The sequence below is a fragment of the Ostrea edulis genome, chromosome 3, assembly GCF_947568905.1.
Source record: "Ostrea edulis chromosome 3, xbOstEdul1.1, whole genome shotgun sequence".
Taxonomy (NCBI): domain Eukaryota; kingdom Metazoa; phylum Mollusca; class Bivalvia; order Ostreida; family Ostreidae; genus Ostrea; species Ostrea edulis.
Genome location: NC_079166.1, coordinates 74,775,108 through 74,801,285, shown reverse-complemented (window position 1 = coordinate 74,801,285; position 26,178 = coordinate 74,775,108). Strand labels below are relative to the sequence as shown.

Sequence of the window (26,178 nt, the reverse complement as noted above, 5' to 3'; positions counted from 1 at the left end):
ACTATTTTAACGGTTTAAATAGATCTATGAATTCAAGTGAATATATTATATTTAAAAGAAAAGATCGACGTTTTATTTATTATTCAGGCTACGAGAAAATATATCAAGATATGCACAATGATTTGAACATATTTTATTTTTTATAAGTACATATCATACAAAAGGGTTAAACATAAGTTCTTGCAACTTGCGGGGTTCTTAAATATACAGAAGCTGGATGTAATCTTATATATTTGTTTTTAAATTATTGAAAGTGCCACGTTTTCCTTGAATTCAAATCACCATATGATAATTTGTATCAAATCTTTGTTCCTGTTACACATTACGTTAGTGGGAGGTGACGATTATCATTTTTACAAATCCGAAGTTTTAACAACCTGCGATCGTGTCAAAAGAGAGAAATTGAAACCGAAATTTTTAACTCTTGAAATTAATCTCCTATACAGTATCTCCTATACAGTATGGATAGTCCCGTGTGGATCCGGGTTAGAATAGGTCCTCAGTACTCCTTGCTTGTCGTAGAAGGTGACTAAATAGGGCAGTCCTTTGGATGAGACCGCAAAAACCGAGGTCCCGTGTCACACAGGTGTGGCACGATAAAGATCCCTCCCTGCTCAAAGGCCATAAGCGCCGAGCATAGGCCTAAATTTTACAGCCCTTCACCGGCAGTGGTGACGTCGCCATATGAGTGAGATATTTTCGAGAGGGAGGTTAAACAATATTGAATCAATCAATCAGTATGGATATTTTGCTGGTAATAAACTTACTCTGATTGTATGTAATTGTTTTCTACACCAAAAAGTGCATCGCTTTCATCTTGACATTAAATACATGTACATACATATAAACTAAATGTTATCATTGTCAAATGAGTTTACAGGTATTTGTATGTATTGGAGTTTTAGATTTGTTTATGTTACGATTCTTGTTGGCCAGGGTGGACTGTCAAGAGACTTCAGACATACAATTCATTCTGAATCCGAGATGGAAAAACCCCGCTGTGGTCTGATTGTTGTTAGATTGTTTTGAACATATATTTATAGGAAACGCAATTGAGTTTCCAGCCGCTTTTTTCTATCTATGAAGTTTCGATATTTCAAATCCGATTAGCCAAGCTTAATTTTGTTATTCTTAGACATTTCCACTCGGAAAATACATAGTTTATAACGAAACTGAAAGTATCGTATTTAAAAACCTCTAGACACAAATATTTACAATCAGTTTCGACAAAGATTGATGGTATGTATTTTAACAGTACACTTATACCTGTAGAAAATTATATACGAAAAATGAAATTATTCCCCAAAGATAGTATGCTTGTGTCTTTTAATATGTATATGCCGATATTTAATCTATGGAAAACTAAACGATCATTAGATATTTTTATCTAATTTAAATCAACTGTACTGATATCAATTTACATCAAATGGAAATTTCACCAAATATTCGTTCAGACCACGCAACTTCCCAAGTATTATTTTTCTAACGGGATATATATATATATATATTGTATTTGACCTTGTATCCAAGTTGTGGATCCGACACTTTGAGGTATCGGGTGTTGTTGGAACTTTAGTGTTTATATATATATATATATATATATATATATATATATATACATGTGTCTCCCCAAACTACGTTGTAACGTAGTTAACAAAAATCTCATTTATGGATTCATACTGTTGAAACTTCTGCTCGCTGGGATTGGAACGTCAAGCTCAGGAGAGGTGAGTAGTGTTTATAGTGGTTACATTAATCTCGTTCGCCCTTCTGGTCTCTGATTGTAGAACAATCATTTATCACCTCAGAGAAGATATAGTACTAATAAGATGACAGTGCTATCGTTAGGGATATCACAGCCACACATGCATGTACATGCAAGGATCTAGATCTTTTTTCAAGTGAGTTACACCAATGGGTTAGGGGTTAATACTTTGTGTTTTGCAACGAGAAGGGTGTACCTTCAAGCTTAAGAGTTGTGTGTGTCCGAATCTTGGTGTCCCTCTATCTGCGCACCCGACATAACCTCTACCAATGTAATTAACTTTTAGTTTAGATAGAAAACGGAACCTCCCTCCTCCCCCAAAGCAACAACAACAACAACAACAACAAAAAAAACAAAAACCAAAAAAAACCCAAAAATTCTTTTAGTTTAATGAAGATCGCAAAATATTTTTTTTTCAAAACTCTATTCATTAGCAAGGTTGTAATATTCTGAAATTTTATTTGACATTTTACATGGGTTTCATTCGGTTACGGAGGCTTCCTCCCGCATTAATGACTTCTCCATGCCAATTTCCGAGCCGACGAAAAGCATTGATATACATCGACATACTAAAAGTATATCAACTGTTATTTTTTACATATACTATAAGATAAAAGAGCATTTCCAAATTACGAGAAGAAAGTGTAAAGTTTAACATCAAAAATGAAAAATTATTTTATCAAAAATCGTGAACCAGTCCCTTTAAATGTTACATCTTTAGAATTTATGATAGAAAGCATTTCGAAATTATAAGAAGAAAGTGTATGGAATCTTGTTGTATTTTTCCTTAGGAAATCTAACTTTGTGGCATGTTACTTATTTATCATAGATTGATCGTGGAAATGGAAAGATGGTCTCTTGGTCCTTTAAGGGTCACTTCAGTCTTTTTCAGTGAAAGTATAAAGGACGGTATGTGGATAAATCCACCGGGTAAGTAGGCAAATCGGTGAAAGAGAGCAGAGATGGCGCTATCGAACACGCCTTTAGAGACCTAGTTCAAAAGCTAGTAGCACAGAACGCTTTGTAAGACTGTATTGAACATCTAAAACAGATGAGGATGCAATGGGAAAGAACAGAATGTACGACAAGGAGACCTACTCGTACACTATTCACTAGTGGACTTTATGTAAACTAAATGCGTCATTCGAATTGTATCACACAAGCACACATGCCAAGCTTATTTAAAAATCCTGCACTTAGATACATGTGCTATACAGCTTGAATAAATATTTGTAAGTGACGCTACATTCTTTTTAAAATGAGTTGTTTATGTCATATTTCACCATACAGGTGCTAAAAAATAGCATTTTTGGTAATTTGCAATTTGTGAGGTCAGACATCGCAAATACAATATTCACTGCCAAAGGTCTGAAAATAGTTCGTTGACGTATTTAAGGTAACTCCATACTCGTAGTTTTATCTGATACAAGTTTAAAATGTGTATTTATTTCCATTCATTAGACTTAAAACTAATCAATTATCAAATAAAATACACAGGTCATAACACCTTTTCATATGTGAGACGTACATAAACAGAATCATATATCACCGTCAGAAAATTGCAATTTTCCTTAAACAGCGTTATTAAAATTCCATACAAACTGGTTATGACGAAATAGTAGCATTCATAACAATAACATGAAACTGTATCTTTACAAAATATACAAAATGTCTGTAAAAAATAAAGGAAATGAAATCTATCGCATCATAGACTTGATAAAGAAATCAATAGAAACAGAGTTATTGCCCTTGAATTCAATATTTTGAAACGTATCATTGATTATTCATCTATAACTTAGACTTTTGAAATATTTTATTTTTAACAAGATTTTTTTTACAATAACTGTAGGAAAAGACTCCAACAAAATTTATGTTCCTATCATGCATAAATCTAAATAAATCATTGATTTTGCAAAATCTGATGTCATTACTTTGAAATTACTTTAAGGAAGTTAACACCTGAGCTTTTGAGTACAACTTCGCAGGATGCTACAATTAAGTATTCACTGGTTCAATACTGATCCCATTGGTGCAAATATATTAGACATGTATTGCTGAACCCTATCCAGGTGAACATTTTTGTGTCAATTCAAATTTTGAAAGGGTTTGACAGGGACTATATTTTGTGGCGGAAGGATTCACTAATCAAAAAGTTCTAATTCTGCATGATATTACAGTTTCTGTTTCATCCCATATATCGTCTATTTTCGTAAACCTATACGTGTATATCAGTTTTAAAATTTATGATACAGGTAGTTGAGACTTGGAACTAGTTAAAATGTTGTGATTTATTAACTTGGTTGATATATTTTTCCAAACAGTACACCGATTCTTTAAAAAGGTTTAATTAATTTACTCGAAATTTTGTGTAAAATTCAGTATTTTCGCCAATAATTCAAAAATTTGATCTCCAACCCCCACTTTTTTAAATTGCATTTTAAATTGGAAGACCAGAACTAGAAAATTATGTAAAATTTTAGAAATTGACATTACTCCTAATATGTCCTTTTAAACTCTCAATTTTGAGATCATGAAGTTTTTCGTATATCAAGTACAAAAAAGTCATTATTTATTTCCTTTACTATTATTAATTTTTTTTTTCATCTGTAGTGTTAGAGGACATGGTTATGTATCTATTTTATGTAATGATTGATTTGTGTTGCTTATGTTGTGTTGACACTAACAGAAAAATCAAGTTTAATTGAAGAAATTTTAAGTGCAAAAAGGTCATGTTTAGAACACTATAGCTCAATAACAAGCGTTGCGATCCCAGATTTTCTTTTTAATTTCCTAATTCTCCTTCAATGTAGAAAATACACTTCCCCAAAAATTGTCATTACTCCAAATGTCAGGTGCGAACCTCTTTAAGAACAAATTCATGCAAATAAAGTTTGAAATTATTGACAGAAATAGGACCGATTTGGAGTATTTAAAAAGACCGAATTGGAGTATTCGAAATGGTAGTTTTTTGTATGGTCTACCGGCAGTGGTGGCGTTTCCATATGATTGACATATTCTCAAGAAGGACGTGAAAACAATATTCAATCAATCTATGTATGGTCTCTAGATGCAAATGGTGATGATAACGAAAAGTGACCAATCTCATAAATCCTATAAAGAATAGGAAATGAAGAGCAAGGCAAAGGCGATGTGATAAGATGCCAAATAGAAGCAAGCATCCTCTGTTGACTGGTCATACCCGCCATGAGCCCTACATCTCGATTAGGTAGAGTTTGGAGAAGGAGAAATCACAACCTATGTTTAAATCTTAAGTTTGATGCAGCCATGGCACAAACTGGAATCAAACTCACGATTTCCCGTTTTCGAAGAACTGTGACCACTGACTTACTGTAAGTGGTAAATATTCAGTTTGCAAAGAACGGTCTAACAATTGGTATGGAACCTGTAAGACAGCATTCGAATTAATGGATGGTTGTATTTGCAAATACGATTATTATAACGACCATATAATTATATTAGCGAAATGCTGAATTTAAAAGAGACTGGTGTAATCCTATATTGATGCATATCCTTTATATCTGTTTTTTTTTCATGATACCCTTTGCATGTGTAGTTTTTTCTGGAATCTTTAATCTTAATCTGTGATTTGTATATTAAAATAAGAGTTGAAAAAATAGAAAATCATACCAGAGATGGAGCCAGATGCCCAAGAAGAGCAATTCCATGTTAACCAGTGACACCCGCTGTGAGTCCTCCATCGTGATCTAGTAAATGGGTGTATCCGTAGAAAGTTGCCCGTCCAATTTCCATGGTGGTATGTGACCCGTAGGTTTTCGTTGATGCAGAAATCAAACGGATTTTTCAGCCAATCAAAATCGCGTAATTTCACCGAGACAATATATGTTAAATGAGACACATCAGACCTAATGGCATGCTGTAGTTGGTGTGTGCATTCGCAATGCATGTATCTGATAGCTTACATGGATGTCTCATAAGACTACCATCCATATTTCTCTCTTGATTTGTACGCATTTAAAAACAGAATCAAATCTAATGATGAATTCATCAATGAGTGTTTGCGATACAGTTTCTGCATTTTGGTTTGGAAGAGGGAGGAATTCAAGCCATTTTGAAAACTGATCTATAATCATTAATATGTACCCGTTTCCAACTTTTGTGATGGGAAGTGGACCTAAATATCCACTGGAGAACTTGCTTGATACTGGCCAAAAGAAGATACTGCTTTGATGTGTGAGTTTTTGCTGAACATGAAAAGGTGAGGATAACGAACAGTGAAAATCTCAAAATTCATATAAGGAATACTGAATACAGAATACACTGACCCCTGGATATACCAGAGGTGGAATCAGGTACCTTGGATGAGCAAGCATCTCCTGTCGACCGGTCACACCCACCGGGAGTCCTATATCTTGATCAGACAAACATTAATCCGTAGTCAAATTCAGTATGATAAAAACGGCTTAATAACTGCGATGAAACACGTCAGACAGCATTTGACCCAATGATAGGTTGTATTGAAAAAGTAGATCGTTATAACCACCATAGGATTTGCGAAATGTCAACTTTAAAACGAAACCGTTGAAACATCCTTAACATCAACTTGTTTGTCAGTAGCCTGTCCCGATTTAAAACTTGATCATTCACAGAACATGATCTTGTGTATTGAATGAACCGTGAGAGAGAGAGAGAGAGAGAGAGAGAGAGAGAGAGAGAGAGAGAGAGAGAGAGAGAGCACAAACACCATATTCAGGTGAAAATGGAATAGCGCTACATCAATGTGGAAAGTTTATATATTTAAATGTCGAGTTGAAAGACACAACAATACAATTATTCTTGTAATGTAGGAATTTCTGAATTAATTTTGTCGAATGAAAATGAAAATATAAAACAGGTCAGCTAATAAGTAGCACAACTTGTGAACTAAACCATTGGTGGCAATGATCAATACGAATGTGTGCAATGTCGATTGCGTATGTTTTTAAAGTTCATCCAGTTGCATCGATCAGTGTTAAGTCAAATGTTTCAAATTGTGAATAATGATATTTAGTGGTACTTAATAGTAGATCAGGGTCAAACTATTAGAATTGTTTTACGTAGTAGATAGACAATCGAAACCGACTACCATAGATTTACAGAAGATATATAGTCCGTCATCTTTGTTTACATCTAGAATGCAATAACATGAATTTATAATCGGAACGAGTTGGTGTGGATCCCATTATTTTATGAGGGAAAAAATGCGTTCATTAATGGCCCAGGAATTGTACGTTTAGAATTCTCAGAAAAAAGAAGAAAAGAAACCTGATTTTTGGTTACATTTATCAATTTAAATATTCCGGTACTAGATATATGATAAAATACTCTATGATCCCGAGATCTCTGCCAATCAGATAGTATGAAATCCTTCGATACTATGTTATTAATAAAGTATAGACTCTACAGTATATCAGAAACTATAATACTTTTTAGAGTTAAAATCGTACAGTATGTTTATGTTTTATGAATTCTTCGTAAGAGCAACAGCGTGTTTGCACCAGATAAAATTCTGAATTATGTACAATGTTCATTAAATATTTAGTTTATCAAAATACACATTATTTCTTATCCGCGCCGTGGATGGGAAGTGGTGTGGGTCAGAATTCCATGACAGGTAAAATCAGTATGTTGCAATGTAGGATTAGAAATATTAACGACTATAAATCATAGCTTAAAGAATTGATTAGAATTTTGCATGCTTTAGGCACAAGTATGTATACATTCTTCCTTCAATGAAATGTGAATGCAATGTTAATCATTAGAATGCAATACAAGTTTAGTAGGTTAGTAGGGAATTTACATAGAAGAAGATTATCGAACGACGTGCATATTTGTCAACACAATTAGACTAAACATATCTCCATGGAAACTTAGCAGGGTCGATAAGAAGATCAAAATATATCTATGATTTATGACCCCTGTTAAAAACACCAGGAAGAAAAATAGGAAATTGACAGTCACTCTATACCGAGTGACTTTAAAAAAAAAGCAACACTACTATTATTTACACAGTTAGTTATTGACCTAATACGGAGAAATACATGGTGTGAAAAGAAAACCCGTATATTTGTATTTGTCCGTATCAGGTCACTAACTAACTGTGTAAGGCATTTATCACGTCGAAGACATCTAACTGTATATGTTGGGGTCTATATCATACAACTTGTCATTTCGCCAATTTTGTCACGGCTGCAAGTCGAATCAGACAATAAATTACTTGCTCAATGCGGATTTTTCTCGCATGATACTTTTTTTTCACGGCGTCATGTGACCAAGATCTGACCAATTACATTTCAACAATTTTGTCTGAGGCGTGATAATGGGTAGTATTTTGTCTTACTTTTCATTCCATTTATTTGAAACATATATTTCTGGTACATCATCTTTAATAAATAAAGTCTGATCTCCATCAATTGATAACGTCATTGCTATTCCTTAAGAGGCTAAAATGAGGTCAAAGGCGATAGGGGTGAGCAAAACTTCTGGTTTAGTTCACTTATACCGGATATGCCCACCATTAGCGTTTATGACGGTGCATGGGCGACGTTCTGTTAATTGACAAATAGTACGACTGGTTCTTTGAGAAATATTTTACCATTCTTTCAACAGCGTCCTTCCTAGTTCTTGTGGATTCTGAGACTGGCGGCTGCGTACACGTCTACCAGGCTTGTCCCAAACTTGGTCAATCAGTTTAAGGTCTGGGAACATGGCGGACAAATAAAGGGTATTAATGTCATTTTGTTGGCGAAAATTTCGTGCCAATCTATCTGTGTGTGCGCACACATCGTCCTGCTTAAACTAATCTGTTGCCTTGTCTATGATACTGTATCAATGGTGCTAACAAAGACTGCAGAAAGTCGTCTATATTACGCTGAGAAGTTAAGTTTCTGTTCAAAATGACTAATTGGGAACGAAATTTGTGTTAATCACTCCTTAAACCATGCCTCTACCTCCGCCCAATGTATCTCTTTCAAACACGCAATTGCTTATGCTAGCGTTCATCCACGCATGGGTAAACTGGTATTTTGTCATCTGAATCACTGATGCTGAATCTTAAGGTGGGTCCTTAGTCCTGGATTTTTGTGGTTTAGGTAGCATTTTTTTGTTTGGAATCAATAAATTAACATTCAGAGTAATGAAAAGAAGCAAAAGAGTTAAGGATTTCCATATTAATTTTCATTACAGACACTATTGAAGTCATGTACCCCTATGTCGATTTTTATGAAATTCATTGGAAACGGTTTTTTGTTGTTATTTTGAAATAAAACCAACAAAATGGTTTTTAAATTGCATTTATTTATCAGGAAACATGGCAATAACTAAAACACATGTCATTTTCAATATGTTCATCAAGTTTTAGAATAATATGTTCAAAATTATTGAATGAGCGTTATTCTCCAAAATGTTAGAAAACGCACAAATGCGGGCACATTTTCCTTATAGCATGGTTTACATATCATTTTTTCTGTTTATATTAGTAAATGTACATCTATTATAGTGATTTATGAAAAAAAATACATACCTTTCCTTAATAATTTCAAATTTATAGCTTCCAGAGTATGCATACCCCCATTGGAAAAAAAAACCGAAGCCTGGCACCATACAGTTGAGCCATTCAAAATCACTCATGGATTAAAATTTTATGTAATTTCATGAAAAGACACAGATAATAATTCCTTATCAACATGGTAATTCATGTACTTTAAAAAAAAACTAACCATGAAAAGCCAAAAACATGACAGTTTACACTAATGTACATCAGATGTTGAACATATGCTGGTAATAATGCAGAGTGAATATAATTTTTAAAAATGAGTTGAAGTCTTCTAAAAAATGAAAAGATTTCAGATTCAAAATATACAAGTACCTGCATATTAACTAGATATTGTTTTTATGAAGAAACAAAATGTCTCCCCACCCTCCCAAAATTTGGGGTGCTCCGAATGAAACCTCCTCCCCTTAATGTACTGCATATATGGAGGAAAAAGCACGAGAAGGAACATACACTATGAACTCTGATAAGCCACATAGAAGTGTTCACAAGCTAAAAATAATTGAATCCTCCTCTCCTTACAATATGCACATCTACAAATTGCAATGAAGCATTGTTATATGTACACAGTTTCAAGTCTATCCGATAAGTCATATAGGAGGAGAAGTGTTCACAAGACTTTGTGACAGACAGACGGACGGACGGACAGAAAGTACAAAAACAATGTCTCCGCTTAAAAGAGGGGAGCCATAAATATACAATGTACTAGGTGAAGTGCTCTACATACATGTATGAACACATTACATTCCACAAAATGAAACATTGTGATCAATTGAACTCCATTACAAAGTAACAGTAATCATATATAGTTGCATACATATACAATGACCATGCCATTAAAAATATATGTATATATATATACACACACATAGATTCAACATGTATTCATTAACTCAACAAAAATTCAACATGTATTCATAAACTCAACAACTTTGTTAATAAAATTTTTGGATTTTGAAATTCGTGGGGTTTTAAAAACAGACATTGGCTCACTGAAAACATTTTGTATTCCATTCTGTGGGTCTCTCTTATGAATAAGTTTAATCTGTTTAAACTTAGAGAGCAATTGATGAGTCTCTTAGATATAAGAGAAGAAATGACCTTCTTTTGTACAAGAGGCTCAAGTGAAGCTTTGAGATTGTAGTAGGACAAAGTAAATACATCTGAAGAATTACAATTCTTTGACAACTTCTCATAGAGTTTTCTTAAACTGGTCACATCAGATAAAGCATTGTGAGCTTCATATTCTACACCTAGTAAACACTTCACTAGATTTTCCTGTTTGTAGTTGCCAACTGTGGCCTTGTCAAACACTTTTTTGGACAGTTTATATGTGTCTATAAAACCAGACACACTTTCTTCAAAAATATGTACCAGATTACATTTTTGTAAATGAAACATCAAAACAGGAATATCAAAGGTTTGGATGTTATGTCCAATCACAAAAAGGTTTGGAAGATGACCTGACAAAATCAACAAAGTGCTCTAGACCCTTAGCAGGTAATTCTGCATTCAGAGGCTGTCCATGATGTTTCAAAATGCCACCCTCGTATGTCAAACCTGTAGCTCTTGATGCTCCCTCTGTAATTGTTTGGTTTGGAGTCATGTAGATGTTGAGTGATTGGTTATCACATACTGCGGCTATCTGAAGGATATCAGATGTCCTTTCTGCAATAGAAATATCAAATTATACACCTAATTTCCGCATGTACCTTTCACTATCTCACATGCCATAAAATATTTGCTGTATTATTTTCCCCATTCAAAATACATTCACTTACGAAGTCCTGTTGTTTCTAGGTCAAAATACAGCAGAAAACTGCTCTTTGGGGAAGCATTCAAGGGATTTAAATCAATATCCTGCGGGTCAACATCCTCATCTTCAAAACCTATTTTTGAGCTGTAGGTAGCACCTATAAAATTGACAGATATATCACATAAATCCTAGTGATATTAAGCAAACAAATACGGTACACAGTATTAGTTTTGCATATCAGGAAATATAAATTTTGTAAGGATCCCTCTGGTTTTGCATACCTTCCAGGACTGATTGTGAAGCATCCTTTGATAATCTTTGAGCTTTGAGTTCCAAGCGTCTCCTTTTGACACCACGCTGACACTGTAAGAAACGCTTCTTCTTCAGCTTGTTGGCCAGGCGGACTGTGTGCTTAAGAGTTAAATGTCCTGGTGACAGTGTCAACTTCTTATTGAGCTATAAAAAATAATTTTAATATAAATTTTTCATAGCAATATTGGAAACATAACTTTACAATCATTTACTAAAATAAACATCTGTGTGACATACAGTAAATCATTATTTGACTGGGACAAGATTTAATTGATATTAAGGTTTAGATGTATATGTATTATAGTTTATAGGAGTGCATGGTTTCTTACAATATGACAGCTCAACAAAAAATGTGAAACAAATTGAGAACACTGTAAGAAAGAACACTGTTTGTAAATAATGTTTTGTTAGTAAATAATATTTTGTAAACAAAATGATCTGCAAACAATAACTCTTCATAGAACCCTGAAATATCATAATTCTCAACATGTTTTCTACCTCTGATACATAGCTAAAACCATCATTCTTTTGTCATACAGTTGCCGATACACGGGAATGCAGGCTTTCAGAGCCTCCATAATACCTGTATTGAATTCCATCAATATATGTATAACATGGATTTTTTTTTAAATATGTACATAGATTGTCAAAATATATATAAATCAAATGTACAAAACATTGATCATACTTAAAATCTTTTTGGTGCTTTACTAGACACCATTTGGTTGAAATTTTCGTTCAGCTGAGTGGATCCTAAATTGCACATTTCACTAGCTTTGTTGACATACTTCTCGAAAAGGTCTTCTAGTGCTTTACGTAGCAATGGACATGACAGCGGCTTTCCATATGGTAGGTTTTTGGGTTTGTAGTTTGTCTTTTCACTTTTGCACCAAGAACCACAGCCATGATGCTCACCTACAAATGTATGTAAAATGTTACGCATTTATTGCATTATTTGCATAAGCTGTCTGAAAATTTTCAACAAGAGGCCCATGACCACATCGCCCACCTGAATCACCTTGGCTCATATCTAAAGATTATTCCTATTTATTCGCATTTAAAACTTTGATCCCTATTGTGGGCCCATCCTAACTCCGGGGTCCATTATTTTAAAAAACGTGAATCTCCACATGTCAGGAAACTTTCATGTAAATTTCTGCTCTTCTGGCCCAGTGGTTCTTGAGAAGAAAGTTTTTAAATGAACCCAACCTATTTTTGCATTTTTGTCATTATCTCCCCTTTGAAGGGGACATGGTCCTTCACTTGAACAAACTTGAAAGTCCCTCACCCAAGGATGTTTTCGACCAAGTTTGGTTGGACCAGCGGTTCTGGAAAAGAAGTTGAAAATGTAAAAAGTTTACAGACAGACAGACGACAAGCGATCAATAAAACTCACTTGAAAAAGCTCAGGTGAGCTAAAACGAATACACTCATATATGAAATCCTTTACTCTTATTGCATTATTCCCTTACCATATAAGTGTGGAACAATATTTTTTAAATCATCTTGGAGCTGTTTTTCTTTGCTTTTATTCTGATGGACACAGTACATGAAACACCGCTCGATATGTCCTCTGACCTTGACATTTCGTAACACCTTGTATTGGTTGCTTAGTTCAACCAAGCTACCAGTAAATCCCTTTTTTGTATGGTTGTTGTCCGATTCCTTGGATATATTTGGATTAACTGATGCTTTGACCCTTGCAAGAGTTGTGGAATCATTATCCATAATTAGAGTTGTCACCTGAAAATGAAAATTTGTCATTATGTTTCAATCTATACAACAATATAGTAGATGTATCAAAGTGAGTTTGATCTTGGTCAAATGCTCTTCAACAAGGTTAATGATACATCTTTGAGGTGATCAGAAACTATCATACCATTACTGAGCTTTTGATTTATCATTCATGAAAAGTTATGGACTGGACATGAATGTGAACTGGACAAACAGACATAAAAATCCATACATATACCTAAGCCTTTGTTTAGGAGCGTATAATTAAATATATCAGTACCTTTTCGCCTTCATCTTCAACCTTCTTCAGCATTTGGCAGGCCATTGCAGGCTCCATTGCTTTGGCAGAACCTGTCCAGTTAACACTGCATTTGTGTTTTCTTGGAGGAACTGCTTTGATTTTGGCTGCAGCACAAATTCTGCATTTCTTAGCCATGACTGAATATCCTATGATTTTCATAGTTTTCTCCCCAAATAAGGATGCATGGCCTAAATTGAATAAAATAAAATCTATCTTGACTTTCATAATTATATGTAAATATGTGTATGTCACATATCTGGTATATTTGAGATATGGTACAAGTGTTTTCAACCATTTTGTCATCCTAATGTTAAAGAGTTTTTGAATGGTATCAAACTGCATTTAGTTGCTCAAAATTAGAATTCAACTACCGGTATCAAAATTATGAAGCATTAGCTCAAACAAATTTACTTGTGAGGCTATTGTATGCTCGCCCTGTGCCCCGCTTCTGCCATGCTCCGTCAAAACTGGCTGACTGCAGGTTACCTTCACTCCTAAATTCAATCCAATATAGTTGGATAAATCTTTGTTAAAATTATAATTATGAAATCAACATTTTTTTTTAAAGAAGTGAATTTTAAAATGTTTACTGAAAGTTGTAATGCTATATAATAAGTAGAATGCAAATGCAACATTTGACAGGTGAATAGATTAGAGTTGTAGAATAATATTATAATATTAGCTTTTGCCCCAATGGTCGCACCGTATGACATATCATCAAACTTGAAATATATGAATTTGTATAAATTACATTTCCTGCTGCTAGTTTGGTATTTGCATCCCATGCATATCCACCACTTGTTGTTTTGTGTTTTCTGCCAGTTGGTACTTCATTAAGGAGACCACAGTCGGAAAATTTGCATTTAACAATCAAAACGTGAGCTAGCCCGAATTGTTTCTCACGCACACAATCAGACAAGTGAAGTGGTTGGCTGCACAATTGACAACTCTTCAGCCCGTCTGCAATAACCCCCAAATCAACGCGCCATTGGTCCGTCTTCTCTTCTTGTGATAATACAATTTCTTCTCTGGCGACATGAAATTTATCGTCAACACCCTGGAAATAGTTGTGGTCAATTCCACTGACTGGCTCCTCGGATGTCTCATTGTTAATGGCACTCTTACATGTCTTGCTTATCTCTCTTCCTCTCGCCAATCCTTCTCTTTGTTTCTGACTCAATGGTTTTAAAAATCTCCCTTTTCCATCTCTAGTCATTGTGGACGCCCATGTTTAGCGCGCCATTAAATCACCGGATGTGATACTCACACTGAAAAATTAAAACCGAAAACGGTCGCGATTACAAATCCCAACCATTGTGACGTAATACGATCTCGGCCTCGATCTTCGTGACGTATTGTGACTGTGGAACTACGTTAATTTGCCAGAAAACATGACCCGTACTTTATTTTGAAGTTGATTTGACCGCTGTCGGGCTCACTGTACTCTGAGACGCCGATGATTGAGTTTAAATTGTAAATATTTGCAAAGTCTTCTGCTGAAAATCCCATAATGTTTCAATGTTCGAGTAACTATTATATGGTGAATTGCCCTACCATAACATTCAACTGTTTGACTCGCCGTCATCGCGGTAGCCGTAAACATATTCCGTAAGTAGCGTTTCAGTATGAACGCCTGCTGACGTTGTGCTGTCAAAAATGATTAACCAAGTCTTGGGTGATCAGTTATGGACTGTTTGGCGTATCAATCGACTTGGTTTGCAAGGACGAACATTGAAGCGTCTAGCTACTTCCCGCTGACAGACGCCTGATTACACCATACTCAATGCCTGATTTTGCAATGTATTGCTTAAACGCGACATTGTTTAACGTTCTAAATTAGTTGTAAGTGATTTTCCGACCGACTGAGTTGTTTCACCCTTTCATATTTTCACAGCTTTTCAGTAGCGTCTGGAAAATATTGTACAATGCTACCCACATCATGTAAGCAATTATAATGAATAACACAGGTAGTGGATTTGAAATAACTGGGCAACGTATGGTGAGGAATTTGGAAATAAGTTTGAAAAAAATATCATTAGTATTTCACATTCAGAAAAAAATAGGTGCTGCGCTTCATAAAGTCTATCAGTTTAGATAGAACAAATCTATCTATTTTTTCCTGTAGAACAGCAAGGTCATGTTAGTACATGTATTAATGCATCTTCCCTAATCAAGGGTTTATGATCCGCTCCGCTCCATATAAACACAATTAGTGGATTTCAAACACCAAACCCATATCAGGGGAGTTATGCAATAACATCCAAAACAAAAACCTTCATTTTTTGATATTTTGAATAGATAGGTGTTGTATTTCAAAAGTCCGTCAGTATATATGTATCCCGTTTTGAATTAGTATTTGCACTGCAAAATGCAACCTCCATAACTTACCTTTCCGTATTTTGACGTCAACAGGTTGAGCTACTTGTATCAACATTTAGCGACTTATCTATAGACAATGATATATACAGTCTCCTGTAGTTTTCAAAGAAAGATAACTCTAATTTATAGAAGTTTAGTGGACTGAACATTCAGAGTGTATATGTAGTTGAACACGTTCTTAAACAGGGTTTAAGACATGAAACAGATAATCATGTGATCATATTTCACCTTAATCGTCGTTCTCCATTTCATTCTCTTCCTTGAATTGTGTAAGGGAATAAAACAACTAAATGTAAAAGCTTTTTAATTTGTAGCCTTTGTGTCGTATAGAAAATTTCGAGTTTTATCGTGTCTACGATTCTTCAACGAAACGTCTACAGGTTCGGTCTCAAAGTACCTGTCGTACTTACATTATTTCAAGGCGTATATAATGACATTAATATAATAACATATGAATGATTCTTTAAGCTGGTTCTGACAGGTCTTAGCTATCCTATCCAGGACAGGTAACCAGCAATCTGTTATTCAAGCATTCTCAGCAGCACTATGCATACAGAACTTAGCAGCACGTTAAAGAATCACTATGGTGTGATATAATAAAGACAAGAAAATGTAGGTCCCAGTACGTGTTTTCGTGTCCGCGAGACAGCAATATATACCCCAATTAGAACGTCACAGATACACGTCACATTATTCCAGACCTTTTTAGATCTGTTTGTTATATTTTTGATATATAGTAAGAACAATTTCAAAATCCCACGTTGTTTCGCATTTTGCGTATAGGATGCCTAGGTTGCCTAACGATGCATGCAACAGGGCATTATAATTCATCTTGGTTGTAAGCACCCAAAATGCTATAGCAATAATTCCGAATGTCGAAGAAAGCATTACTATAGACGTCTCAAACGTGAACAACTGCTAACCACCATCAAACTGACCAACTGAAAATTGCAATGCCAGGTCAGAATATATCCATGAGGCTGTAGCACTTGCGTAGCCGGTTTAGAACTTCACAAAGACTGCATAGGAGTCAACAGGGACACATAATCCAAACTACGCAGGTACACTGTACTGAGGCTTATTATTGGGTCAAATGCTGTCTGACGTGTTTCATACCGATTGTTAAGCCGTTCTTGGCACACTGATTTTGACTGCGGATAACTCCGTTTACCTGATCAGGATATAGGGCTCACGGCGGGTGTGACCGGTCAACAGGGGATGCTTATTCCTCCTAGACACCTGATCCAACCTATGGTGTGTCCAGGGGTCCGTGTTTGCCCAACTATCTATTTTGTATTGCTTGTAGGAGTTATGAGATTGATCACTGTTCGTTATCTTCACCTTACATTGACGAACTAGATCGTTATAACGACCATAGAATTTTTGAAATGCTGACTTCAATCCAGACTGTTGAAACTCCTGTAACATCAACTTGTTTGTCAGTAGCTTGCCTCGATTTAAAAACTGACTGTACGAAGAACAAAATCTTGCGTATCGAATCAGTTGAGAGATATTGAGATATATAAAGACCATATGCAGGTGATAATAGAATATTGCTACATAAACATGGGAAATTGACGATGGAGAAGCTGAAATCATCCCGTTTTTCATACAGTTGAGTTTTATAAATTTTACATACAATTGTATAATTACAAGTCGGCATTTCGCAAAACACGTCATCGTTATAATAATCTCATATCCAGATACAACCTACCAGTTTCATATTACATGTAATTAGTATGCCGTTCCCCTATTCCAAAAGCTTTGTGCAGTTAACCAGACGATTTGTTTTGTCAAAAATGCAAACTACATGTACTCTGAGTATGGTTGATGTATCCTTAAAGACGTACATATTTCAAAGGATTCTAATTTCGTAGCTCACAACACAAGCAATGAATCTAATTGTTTGCAAGACATTACATACCTTTGATTATATCTAAACAAGTATTTTAACAATATTAAGTATGAAGTTAATGACCTTCATCATACGATAAATATACAGGATGTGGATTATAAGAATGCAGACAGATAGTGCAGATGTACTCGTATATTTTTCTAATCCTTTGAGTCCAACTCACGATATACAAGGCTTATGGTATGAGTTCACCCTTGGTGTTCAGATGATCTTTGCCACGTCATGTCAAATAAAGAAATAAATGTTTATTCGGTTTGTTGGATGTATATTGTTAAACACCTCGCTCGAGAATTTTTTAGTCATATGGAGATGTAATAATTGCTGGTGAAGGCCTATAAAATTTTGGTCTATCCTCAGCGCTTATGGTCTTTGAGCAGGGATTAATATTTATCGCCCCATTTATTTGGCCCTTACGAGAAGCAAGGGCTACTGCAGATATATATATATATATATATATATATATATATATATATGTAAAAGTTATACGGTACCAATTTTGATGCACCAGATGCGCATTTCGACAAATAATGTCTCTTCAGTGATGCTCAACCGAAATGTTTGAAATCCGAAATAACAATGAAGTTTTAGAGCTAAATACAGTACACGACACGAGTTTTATACACCCCACCGTGGAAAGACCACGATGGAAAATCCACGGAGATACACCGTGTCCTCCGTGTTCCACGGTGTGTGTTATTTGCGAATACACACAGCTGCTAAGAGCTTTGTTCTGGCCACGGGCACCTTGCGTGAGATGTGAAAATGTGCCGCAGGCCAAATAATCAAGATAAGGGTGGAATTTTAAGAAAAGAAAAAAATGTCAATATTCCCCCCCCCCCTGATACTTATATTGTTTTTCAGCATTTTGAGCCAATTCCAACGATACCAAACACTATATATTATGTTTTTAAGAAAACCTGGTTTTGAATTTTTTTCTTTTAGTCTTCTTTCTTCATTGAAATATTCTTAAATTCTATGTTTAAATAATGCGTACTTGCAGGCAATTCCTGTTTTGAATGCGAATTAGTATATTCAGTAAATGAAAAACATACATGTACAACATGTGATAGGAATATTTAATAATTACCGATGTGCTCTCTCTCTCTCTCTCTCTGACAAATTAAACATAGTTACTTCCATCATATTGTGTTAATATGCATCTTGACAAATATAACTTGATCCAATATAGAAATTAGAGCATTGTTGATGATTAACAAATTGTAATTAATTTATTACATAATTAATAGAAGCAAAAATACAAACCATCGAATGATTTATTTTTAAAATCCCGAGTTAATTACATTTGACCGAGACTTATGTTCAATGTACTTTGATAGAGGTTTTCATAAAAGAAAAATGTTCATCGGGAGTGTCTGGATAATGCAATGATTTTTGTATAATAAGTATATACCATGCAAATTCCTAGGGTCTTTCTCACAGTATAACTAAATTACGGTCAGCTAGTTTGGGTTTTGACTTCTTATGAAAAGTGTGAAATATATTGGGTCGGCGCGATATCAAGTCTAAGATCTCGGGTATCTTGCGCCGACCCAATATATTTCACACTTTCCGCAAGAAGCTAAGCACTTCTGTTGATTTCAAATACACGGATTAGCTGACCCCCATTGTTCTACTGAGGCGAAAACCCCTTCGAATTTGCATGGAATGTACAAGTTATACACAGGTCATTGTTATAGTCATACATCATAGTACCGCTAACCCGACAAACATTTTTTTTTATTTTGAGTAAGTTATTGAATGACGAAGTACGACCAAACTGCAGATTGAACTTTATAGAGCCCCGTGCTAACATTACTTATATTTTTCAATGTATCAGAAGGGGTATGTTGCCGGTTAAGTTGTGTAAAATTCTTGACAAGCAATAAAATAACAATAAAAATGGTGTTTAAATTGTCCGATTACGAAAACCTTAAATTGTGTACATGGGGGGAGGGGGGTGGGGTGGGGGGGAGTAGTCTGAAACTGTCTCAATTCCCCCTCTTAAATCGTGCAGTGGGTAGGTCGCTACAAGCTACAAGGCTAAATCCTTAACTTTCAAGCTTTCAAATTACACCCTCTCCGATTCTACGTGCTTGTAATCAATATTTAAGGATGTAAATCCTCGGTGTCAAATGCAACTAGTTCATGAAAAAAAGACTAATATTAATATAAACAGAAATGACTTCACGATTATTTGCTTTTATTCATATACGCTATCGATTATTAAAATCTTTAATTTAATCTTTAGATGCATTAGATAATGAAAGCGAGAGAGAGAGAGAGAGAGAGAGAGAGAGAGAGAGAGCATTGGTAATCATTGATTATAATATTCATGAATGTATGCAGATACGGGAAGTTTAATACGTTCAGTATAAATCTTGAAAGTACAATTTTTTTTCTGATTAATTATCCATCCCCTTTCATTCTGATATTTTTTTTTTATTTCCTATATTGTTTTCTTAACATGTTAAATTTTTCGGCTGGTCCGGGTTAGGACTAATGAATGAGTCCCCCCCCCCCCCCTTCTAAAACGATGTTACGTGCTTAGCTGTTTATCTCCCTCTCAATCAAAAATAAAATAAATACATGCTATATATACTGCAACATCATTGGATTTACTGGATAATTCTTCGATTTCACCTTCATAATGCATGTTAATGCAAACGGACTATCTAGGCATTTTCCCCCCATCTTCGCTAGCCAAGATTATTCGTCCACGAAGGCACAGTTGACCCAAAACCCATTGCTAGCGGAGATGAATTTTACCCCGTATTATGTTATAACTGACCAAAACCTAGTACTTTTGTTTTACAACTTTCATTTAGAAGACGCGCAAGTTTGTGAGTCACTGAATAAACGAGAAAACGTCTGCATTTTTATTTCAATCGTTGTCAACTCTATACTTCGTGATATTTCAAGACTACATGTACTCAATTCAATTTACTGGATCGCATAACCATTATGCAATGGTATACAAAAATATAAAGACAAAAAGCTGTTATATATACATTTAGTAAATAATACATGCGTATAATAAAGTATTTATCAAGTTGAAAAAAAAAACGTGTTATTATTAATGTGAAGTATGGGCATTCTAGGTAGGGTAGCACATTTTATTTTATTATTTTCTTAATGAAAGTACGGAGTTTTCTAAAGGTTTGTTTAAAAGTAAAGATATTTTTAATATTTATTTGTTTAGGTGATAAAAATTTGATTCTTTGCTCACATTGCTTCACAGTTGAGTACACAATGAAATTCATCTCCAATGTAAACATGTACATGTATATAGCTGACCTTAATCACCTATTCCTAATTACAATAAAAACCTTACGTTAAAAAATAAACCATTGCTTATGGTACACATGTTATTTATCAAATTGAAATTACTGGCATGTGATTGTCGTTGTTCATGACCCTTCTTTTATTTGGTGAAATTGTGCTGCACGTGCCGTGAAACAATGTACCGACGAGTGGTAGGAATAACACAGGCGTTTATATACAGGATGTCGAGAATTTGGGCGTTTCATAAAAAGGTGTGAACGTCTACAGGGAAGTCTACATACGGATATGTACCGAAAACACCAACGTATCATTAAACAACAATTACAAGAATTTAATGATTAATAGCTAATTTTTAAATAATTAATGGGGTGGGGGTATGCATGCTGGCCAAGCGAAAAGGTTTTTTGGGTGAATCATTTCGGAAATTATTTCTTTGTTTTATCACACGGAGGTACACTTTGGCATCGACGGAGGTACAGGTGACATCCACGGAGATGCGCGGTGGCATCCACGGAGATCCTCCGTGGACTTCAATGTCTAGCTCGCGCGAAAAAAATAGGACTTCAAAGGTGCCGATAATTTTAAAGGTCCACCGTGTTTGGGGCAAATTTGTTCCACCGCGTTGCGTGGAACACGCATAAAACTCGTGTCGTGTACTGTATAGTCAAAAACAGCGTGCCAAAACAGTGGAGCCAAATTCGTCTAAGGATAAGAGCTATGCATGAGGGAGATAATCCTTAATTTTGAAATGAATTTCTAAATTTTATAACAGCAATTAAATGTACACACACACACACACACACACACACACACACACACACACACACACACACACACACATATATATAATGTAGGCTTATTTCATTATTACCGATTACGGGGATCGAACCCAGGTCGCAGCGATGAGAAGCAAGATCGTCCCCTCTGTGCTACCGGGACACGTTCGATTATTACTCTTTGCAAAAATAGTGGGCTGTCTGTACTAGACCTGACCGTTCTACTGGCGATATAATTGCACGGCGAGACATATTGTCACGGTTGGAGAACTGTACTATTTAAAATCATATGAAAATACTCATCCGGGACGTAGTACAAAAACCACCGAATACTGAATGATGATATTTTGACGAATTCTTACAGGGATGTTAAGTTTTATAAGCATAACTAGCGTTTATCATTTGGCCTATTGACAACACACTTTATATATAAAGCTATAGCAATTGATCTGGAGTCGAATGGGGATTCCCATGACTCATAAAACGAAAAAAAGATCGTTTACCTGAATTCTAATTGCATATGCATAACTAACTATAATAAACGTTGACATAATCTATGCAGACTTCATATTAAATCTAAACAACTTGAAAGCAACACACTTGCAATTTTGATGTTGGAAGCATCCCAATATCACTTTAAGTGTAAGTATCTATTGACTCTCGCGCTTATCACAACTATACCTTTAATCATACTTCAAGGGATTTGCTTTTGAACAAACAGAAATGACATATAACCATAGTACTAATGAATTTTTACTTTCCAGAATTTATTTAGAAGGTCCAGACTTCAATAAATATGATTTTGCAATTTCTCACAATGATGATCGTTGCCAGTGTATGCCTTTTAGATGTTAAAGTAAGATTCATAAGTTTTATAGTTTGCTATAACTACGAAATACCATATTATCCAATTACCATTTTATGTGCATTAATTGATAAACTTTAACCCACTGTAATAAAATATTATTAATGGCAACGATGATGATGACAGTGATGGAATGATGATGCTACTGCTGCTGAAACTTGTGGTAGTAATTGATATTAAAGTGTTGGAATATTTTAAGAAATATGCAATAGGAGAGGAATGTATAGAGTCCAACTTAACAGCAGAGATTGTCCAAGGTTGTCCCAAAACATCTGCAGAGTGGGCGACTGCGGCATCAAAGAAAGCTTGTAGTCACATCAAAAACAACTGTGGGTCATTCGAGTACCACTGTGTGACTAATGCATGGCAGAATGAAACAATAGAAGTCTGTTCAAAAGTGATCAATATTGTAGGTATGAAAAGTGTTCCAAGAAAATATTTCCATTGTTTGTCTTCATTTCGTCTTGTCATCTTTGGAATTTCATGAAGATTATAACTGGAAAAGTAAATCTGAAACGATATTTTCCAACAGGAAAAGTGTGTGCAGAATACAGTTTTGGTGGACGTAGAATCCAGCGGAATAGGGATGCAAAGTGTGCTACGTGTCCTGATGTTTATCTATCAAATGAGAGTTACAAATGTACGTACAAAAACCACGTTTACATTTTAAAATTAAGTATCATTTTAAAAGATTGGCCCAATGTATTTCTCTTTGTTGTTTCTTTGTTTTTACGCCCGTCTCTTTTTTCACTCATATTGAGACATCACCATTTGTAGATGAAGTAACACAAATTTACACATATGCGTAGTGCTTAAAAGAAAGGGTACTTTTGACGTGCCAATGTCTGTCACGACAAGGGACTTTCGTAGTTAATGCTATATCTGATAGACCTATGATTCTCACTTCTAAATGTTGAGCGTTTGGCGAAGGCAGAATCGCTACATATCCTTAAATCGTGGTGTTGAAGCGATGCGACCATGGCATGAGTGGGGCTCGATCTCACGACCTTCTAGTTACGATGCGAACGCTCTTTCCCTGAACTACAGTGACCTGTGCTTTCAACAAATGCAAAGTTTGTTTTTTGTAGCAAGTTATGACCCTCTAATACTTACAGATTCAGAATGTTATAGCCAAGCTTATCAACGTCGAAAGACAGTTAAACCTAATATCATCACGTCGTCCTGCATATATACGACAAATGAGGGTAAATCTACAACATCGTCAACATTGCTTGTCCACATCCAGGCAGTGCCGACGTTAGAGTCACAGCTCGCCCATAACATTAACCATACGAACGCAGAAAATCAAAAGCAGGAGGCAACCTCCGAAAATACGTAATTATTTTTTGTTTAAGGTATTATAGAAAAAGAACATGCAACACGCACATGACATATTTATCATTTTTGGACATATCTTTATTCATCATCTTTGATATTGCTATGAATTGTGATATTTTATGTTTACAGGGTTCTTCTTGTTGTGATCATACCCTTAGCAATAGCAGTTTTCATCTTTTGTCTGATATTCCTTGTATGCAGAGTTTGTAAAGATCGACACTTTTGTTCCTTGAAAGGTAGTAATAAATTATATGTGCCTTCATCTTAATTCATTATCAGTGTAGAATGCTTGTGTTGGTCAAGGTATAATGAATACAACTAGTGTTATTGAACAATTTCAGGTATTTTTTCATCCCTGTTTAAGACAAAATACGGTAAGTCTACCTGATCCATATTTCCTGTTTTCCTTTATCAAGACATGTTTCTGTTCGAGTTCAAATTTTATAATATATTACAGACTGTAACTTGTGCTATTTGTACCTTCAGAATCAAAGACACCACGGCAGACTGACACCAATGACGAAGACAATGGAGAGAAAGTTGAAGACGTGGGGTTCACGGAAGAACATCCATTGGCAGTAGATATACGAGTAGTTTGAGATGATGATAGTAAAGGATGCGTATGTTGACTGAATAATGGGATATCAAAATTAACTGATTAATGGCAGCTTAAAATTGATTGACTAATGGCAAACTGAGATTGACTGATTAATGGCAGATTGAAATCGACAATGAAGAAGAAATTGAAAGATCGTGCACCACATTGAGGATGAGCAATACAATACTGACTGGAAATCGACTTATTGAAATTGACTGACTAATGACATTAAAATACTTTAAAATATCAAACTTGATAGGGTCCGATTGACTAATTAATTCGAGATTGGCCATATTGACAAATATGAGTTTTGGATTGACTAACTGATGTCACATTAATGTTAGATAGGTTTAGTGACTGAGGTTAATGATTGACTGAGTGATGTTAGAGATTGACTGAGTGATATTAGATAGAGATTGACTGAGTGATGTTAGAGATTGCCTGAGTGACGTTAGATAAAGATTGACTGAGTTATGCTAGATATTGCCTGACTCATTTTAGTTGTAGTTTTTAATGAGTGATAGTGATAGTGTATCAATGGCAAGTTGAGAATTTGACTGATAGCAGCTATATTTCATGTCATTGCAGTTTTAGTCTTTACCTGTTTCCAATTATCTATTTTATTACTATGTTCATTTATTTTGCTCTTTAACGTGAACCAATATACCAGTGACAAATGTTGTTACCGGTACAATAAATGAAACGGAAATTGAAATTATGTTTTGCACATGTCTTTGATATTGTGCGATCAAATCATGCAGTTTTTGAGATAGCATAAATCTGGCGAATTTCTTTTCGAGCATGTTCAATTCTTAACACTTGGGTATTCTAGAATGCGGAATGTTGCATACATGGTTCCTATGAAGGCAATGTTGTTCAGAATTGATTCAGATGTTCTCATTGACCTGTACTTTCTTGTTGAGTGATCATATAGAATTTGAAGTCATCTAAATTCCTGATACATTTGTAACTATATTTTGTATAGAGATTGAATTTGATCTAACTCACATCCTCCCGGATACGAAGTGAAGGCTCTACAACTGAGCTACCGTGACCCGTATATGCTTCATGAATGCTCAGTTTTGGCCGTCTATAAAATATCTTTCAATGATATAAATCCTTACTATGCCAAGTTTTGTACTTTCAAAATAAACAAACAATTCTTACTTTTCACATTTTAATATCTTATTGTATCACTGGATTGAAAGATCGTTCCAAAATCCCAAGGAATTATGGGCAAAGAGAACATTCCTATGAGCAGAGCCAACACCCCCTCCCGCACACATACTATTCATCGAATATGATTTGAATATAGATGTTTACGATCTTTTATAATTGTAGTTTAGTGTGATATATGCGACTAGCAGTCAGGAAAATACCCTAGCGACGAAGTTATCATCACCCGAATTCTTTAGAATTGCAACCTGCATTATTAGGTTAAACTTTCGTTTGAAGAAAGAGAAGACGCTTACAAAATATTACATGCATCTGTGAAGCAATATGATCTATGAATCAATACATTCAATGAGAGGGTGCCTAAATTTCTTTAGCTGCTTTACACATAACATTGTAAGACACAGTGATTTG

General features: G+C 35.0%; 1 protein-coding gene and 1 pseudogene across 6 annotated transcripts; one reads left to right on the top strand and one right to left on the bottom strand.

The window, feature by feature from the left end:
• The first annotated feature begins 260 nt into the window (after positions 1–260).
• On the top strand, positions 261–25,306 carry LOC125677565 (uncharacterized). Of its 6 annotated transcripts, none has more exons than XM_056158950.1 (9): positions 261–1,239; positions 2,595–2,695; positions 22,555–22,646; positions 22,855–23,068; positions 23,188–23,295; positions 23,771–23,990; positions 24,123–24,229; positions 24,335–24,367; positions 24,480–25,306. In XM_056158950.1, the coding sequence occupies exons 3-9, from the start codon at positions 22,587–22,589 to the stop codon at positions 24,590–24,592; spliced, it is 855 nt and encodes a 284-aa protein (XP_056014925.1). In that variant the 5' UTR covers positions 261–1,239; positions 2,595–2,695; positions 22,555–22,586; the 3' UTR covers positions 24,593–25,306. The 6 variants fall into 6 exon arrangements, with proteins under 6 accessions (XP_056014925.1, XP_056014923.1, XP_056014926.1 ...); XM_056158951.1 differs by lacking the exon at positions 261–1,239 and adding an exon at positions 1,249–1,727; XM_056158952.1 differs by lacking the exon at positions 261–1,239 and adding an exon at positions 1,249–1,901.
• On the bottom strand, positions 10,240–14,654 carry LOC130053646 (uncharacterized; annotated as a pseudogene).
• Positions 25,307–26,178: the final 872 nt, after the last annotated feature.

Excerpts from the sequence above, each read along its gene's own strand:
- LOC125677565 (XM_056158948.1), top strand. The coding sequence starts at position 22,789 with ATGATGATGCTACTGCTGCTGAAACTTGTGGTAGTAATTGATATTAAA. Across the intron at positions 23,296-23,770 it reads ATCAAATGAGAGTTACAAAT|ATTCAGAATGTTATAGCCAA; the intron begins GTACGTACAAAA and ends TAATACTTACAG. Across the intron at positions 24,230-24,334 it reads ACACTTTTGTTCCTTGAAAG|GTATTTTTTCATCCCTGTTT; the intron begins GTAGTAATAAAT and ends GAACAATTTCAG.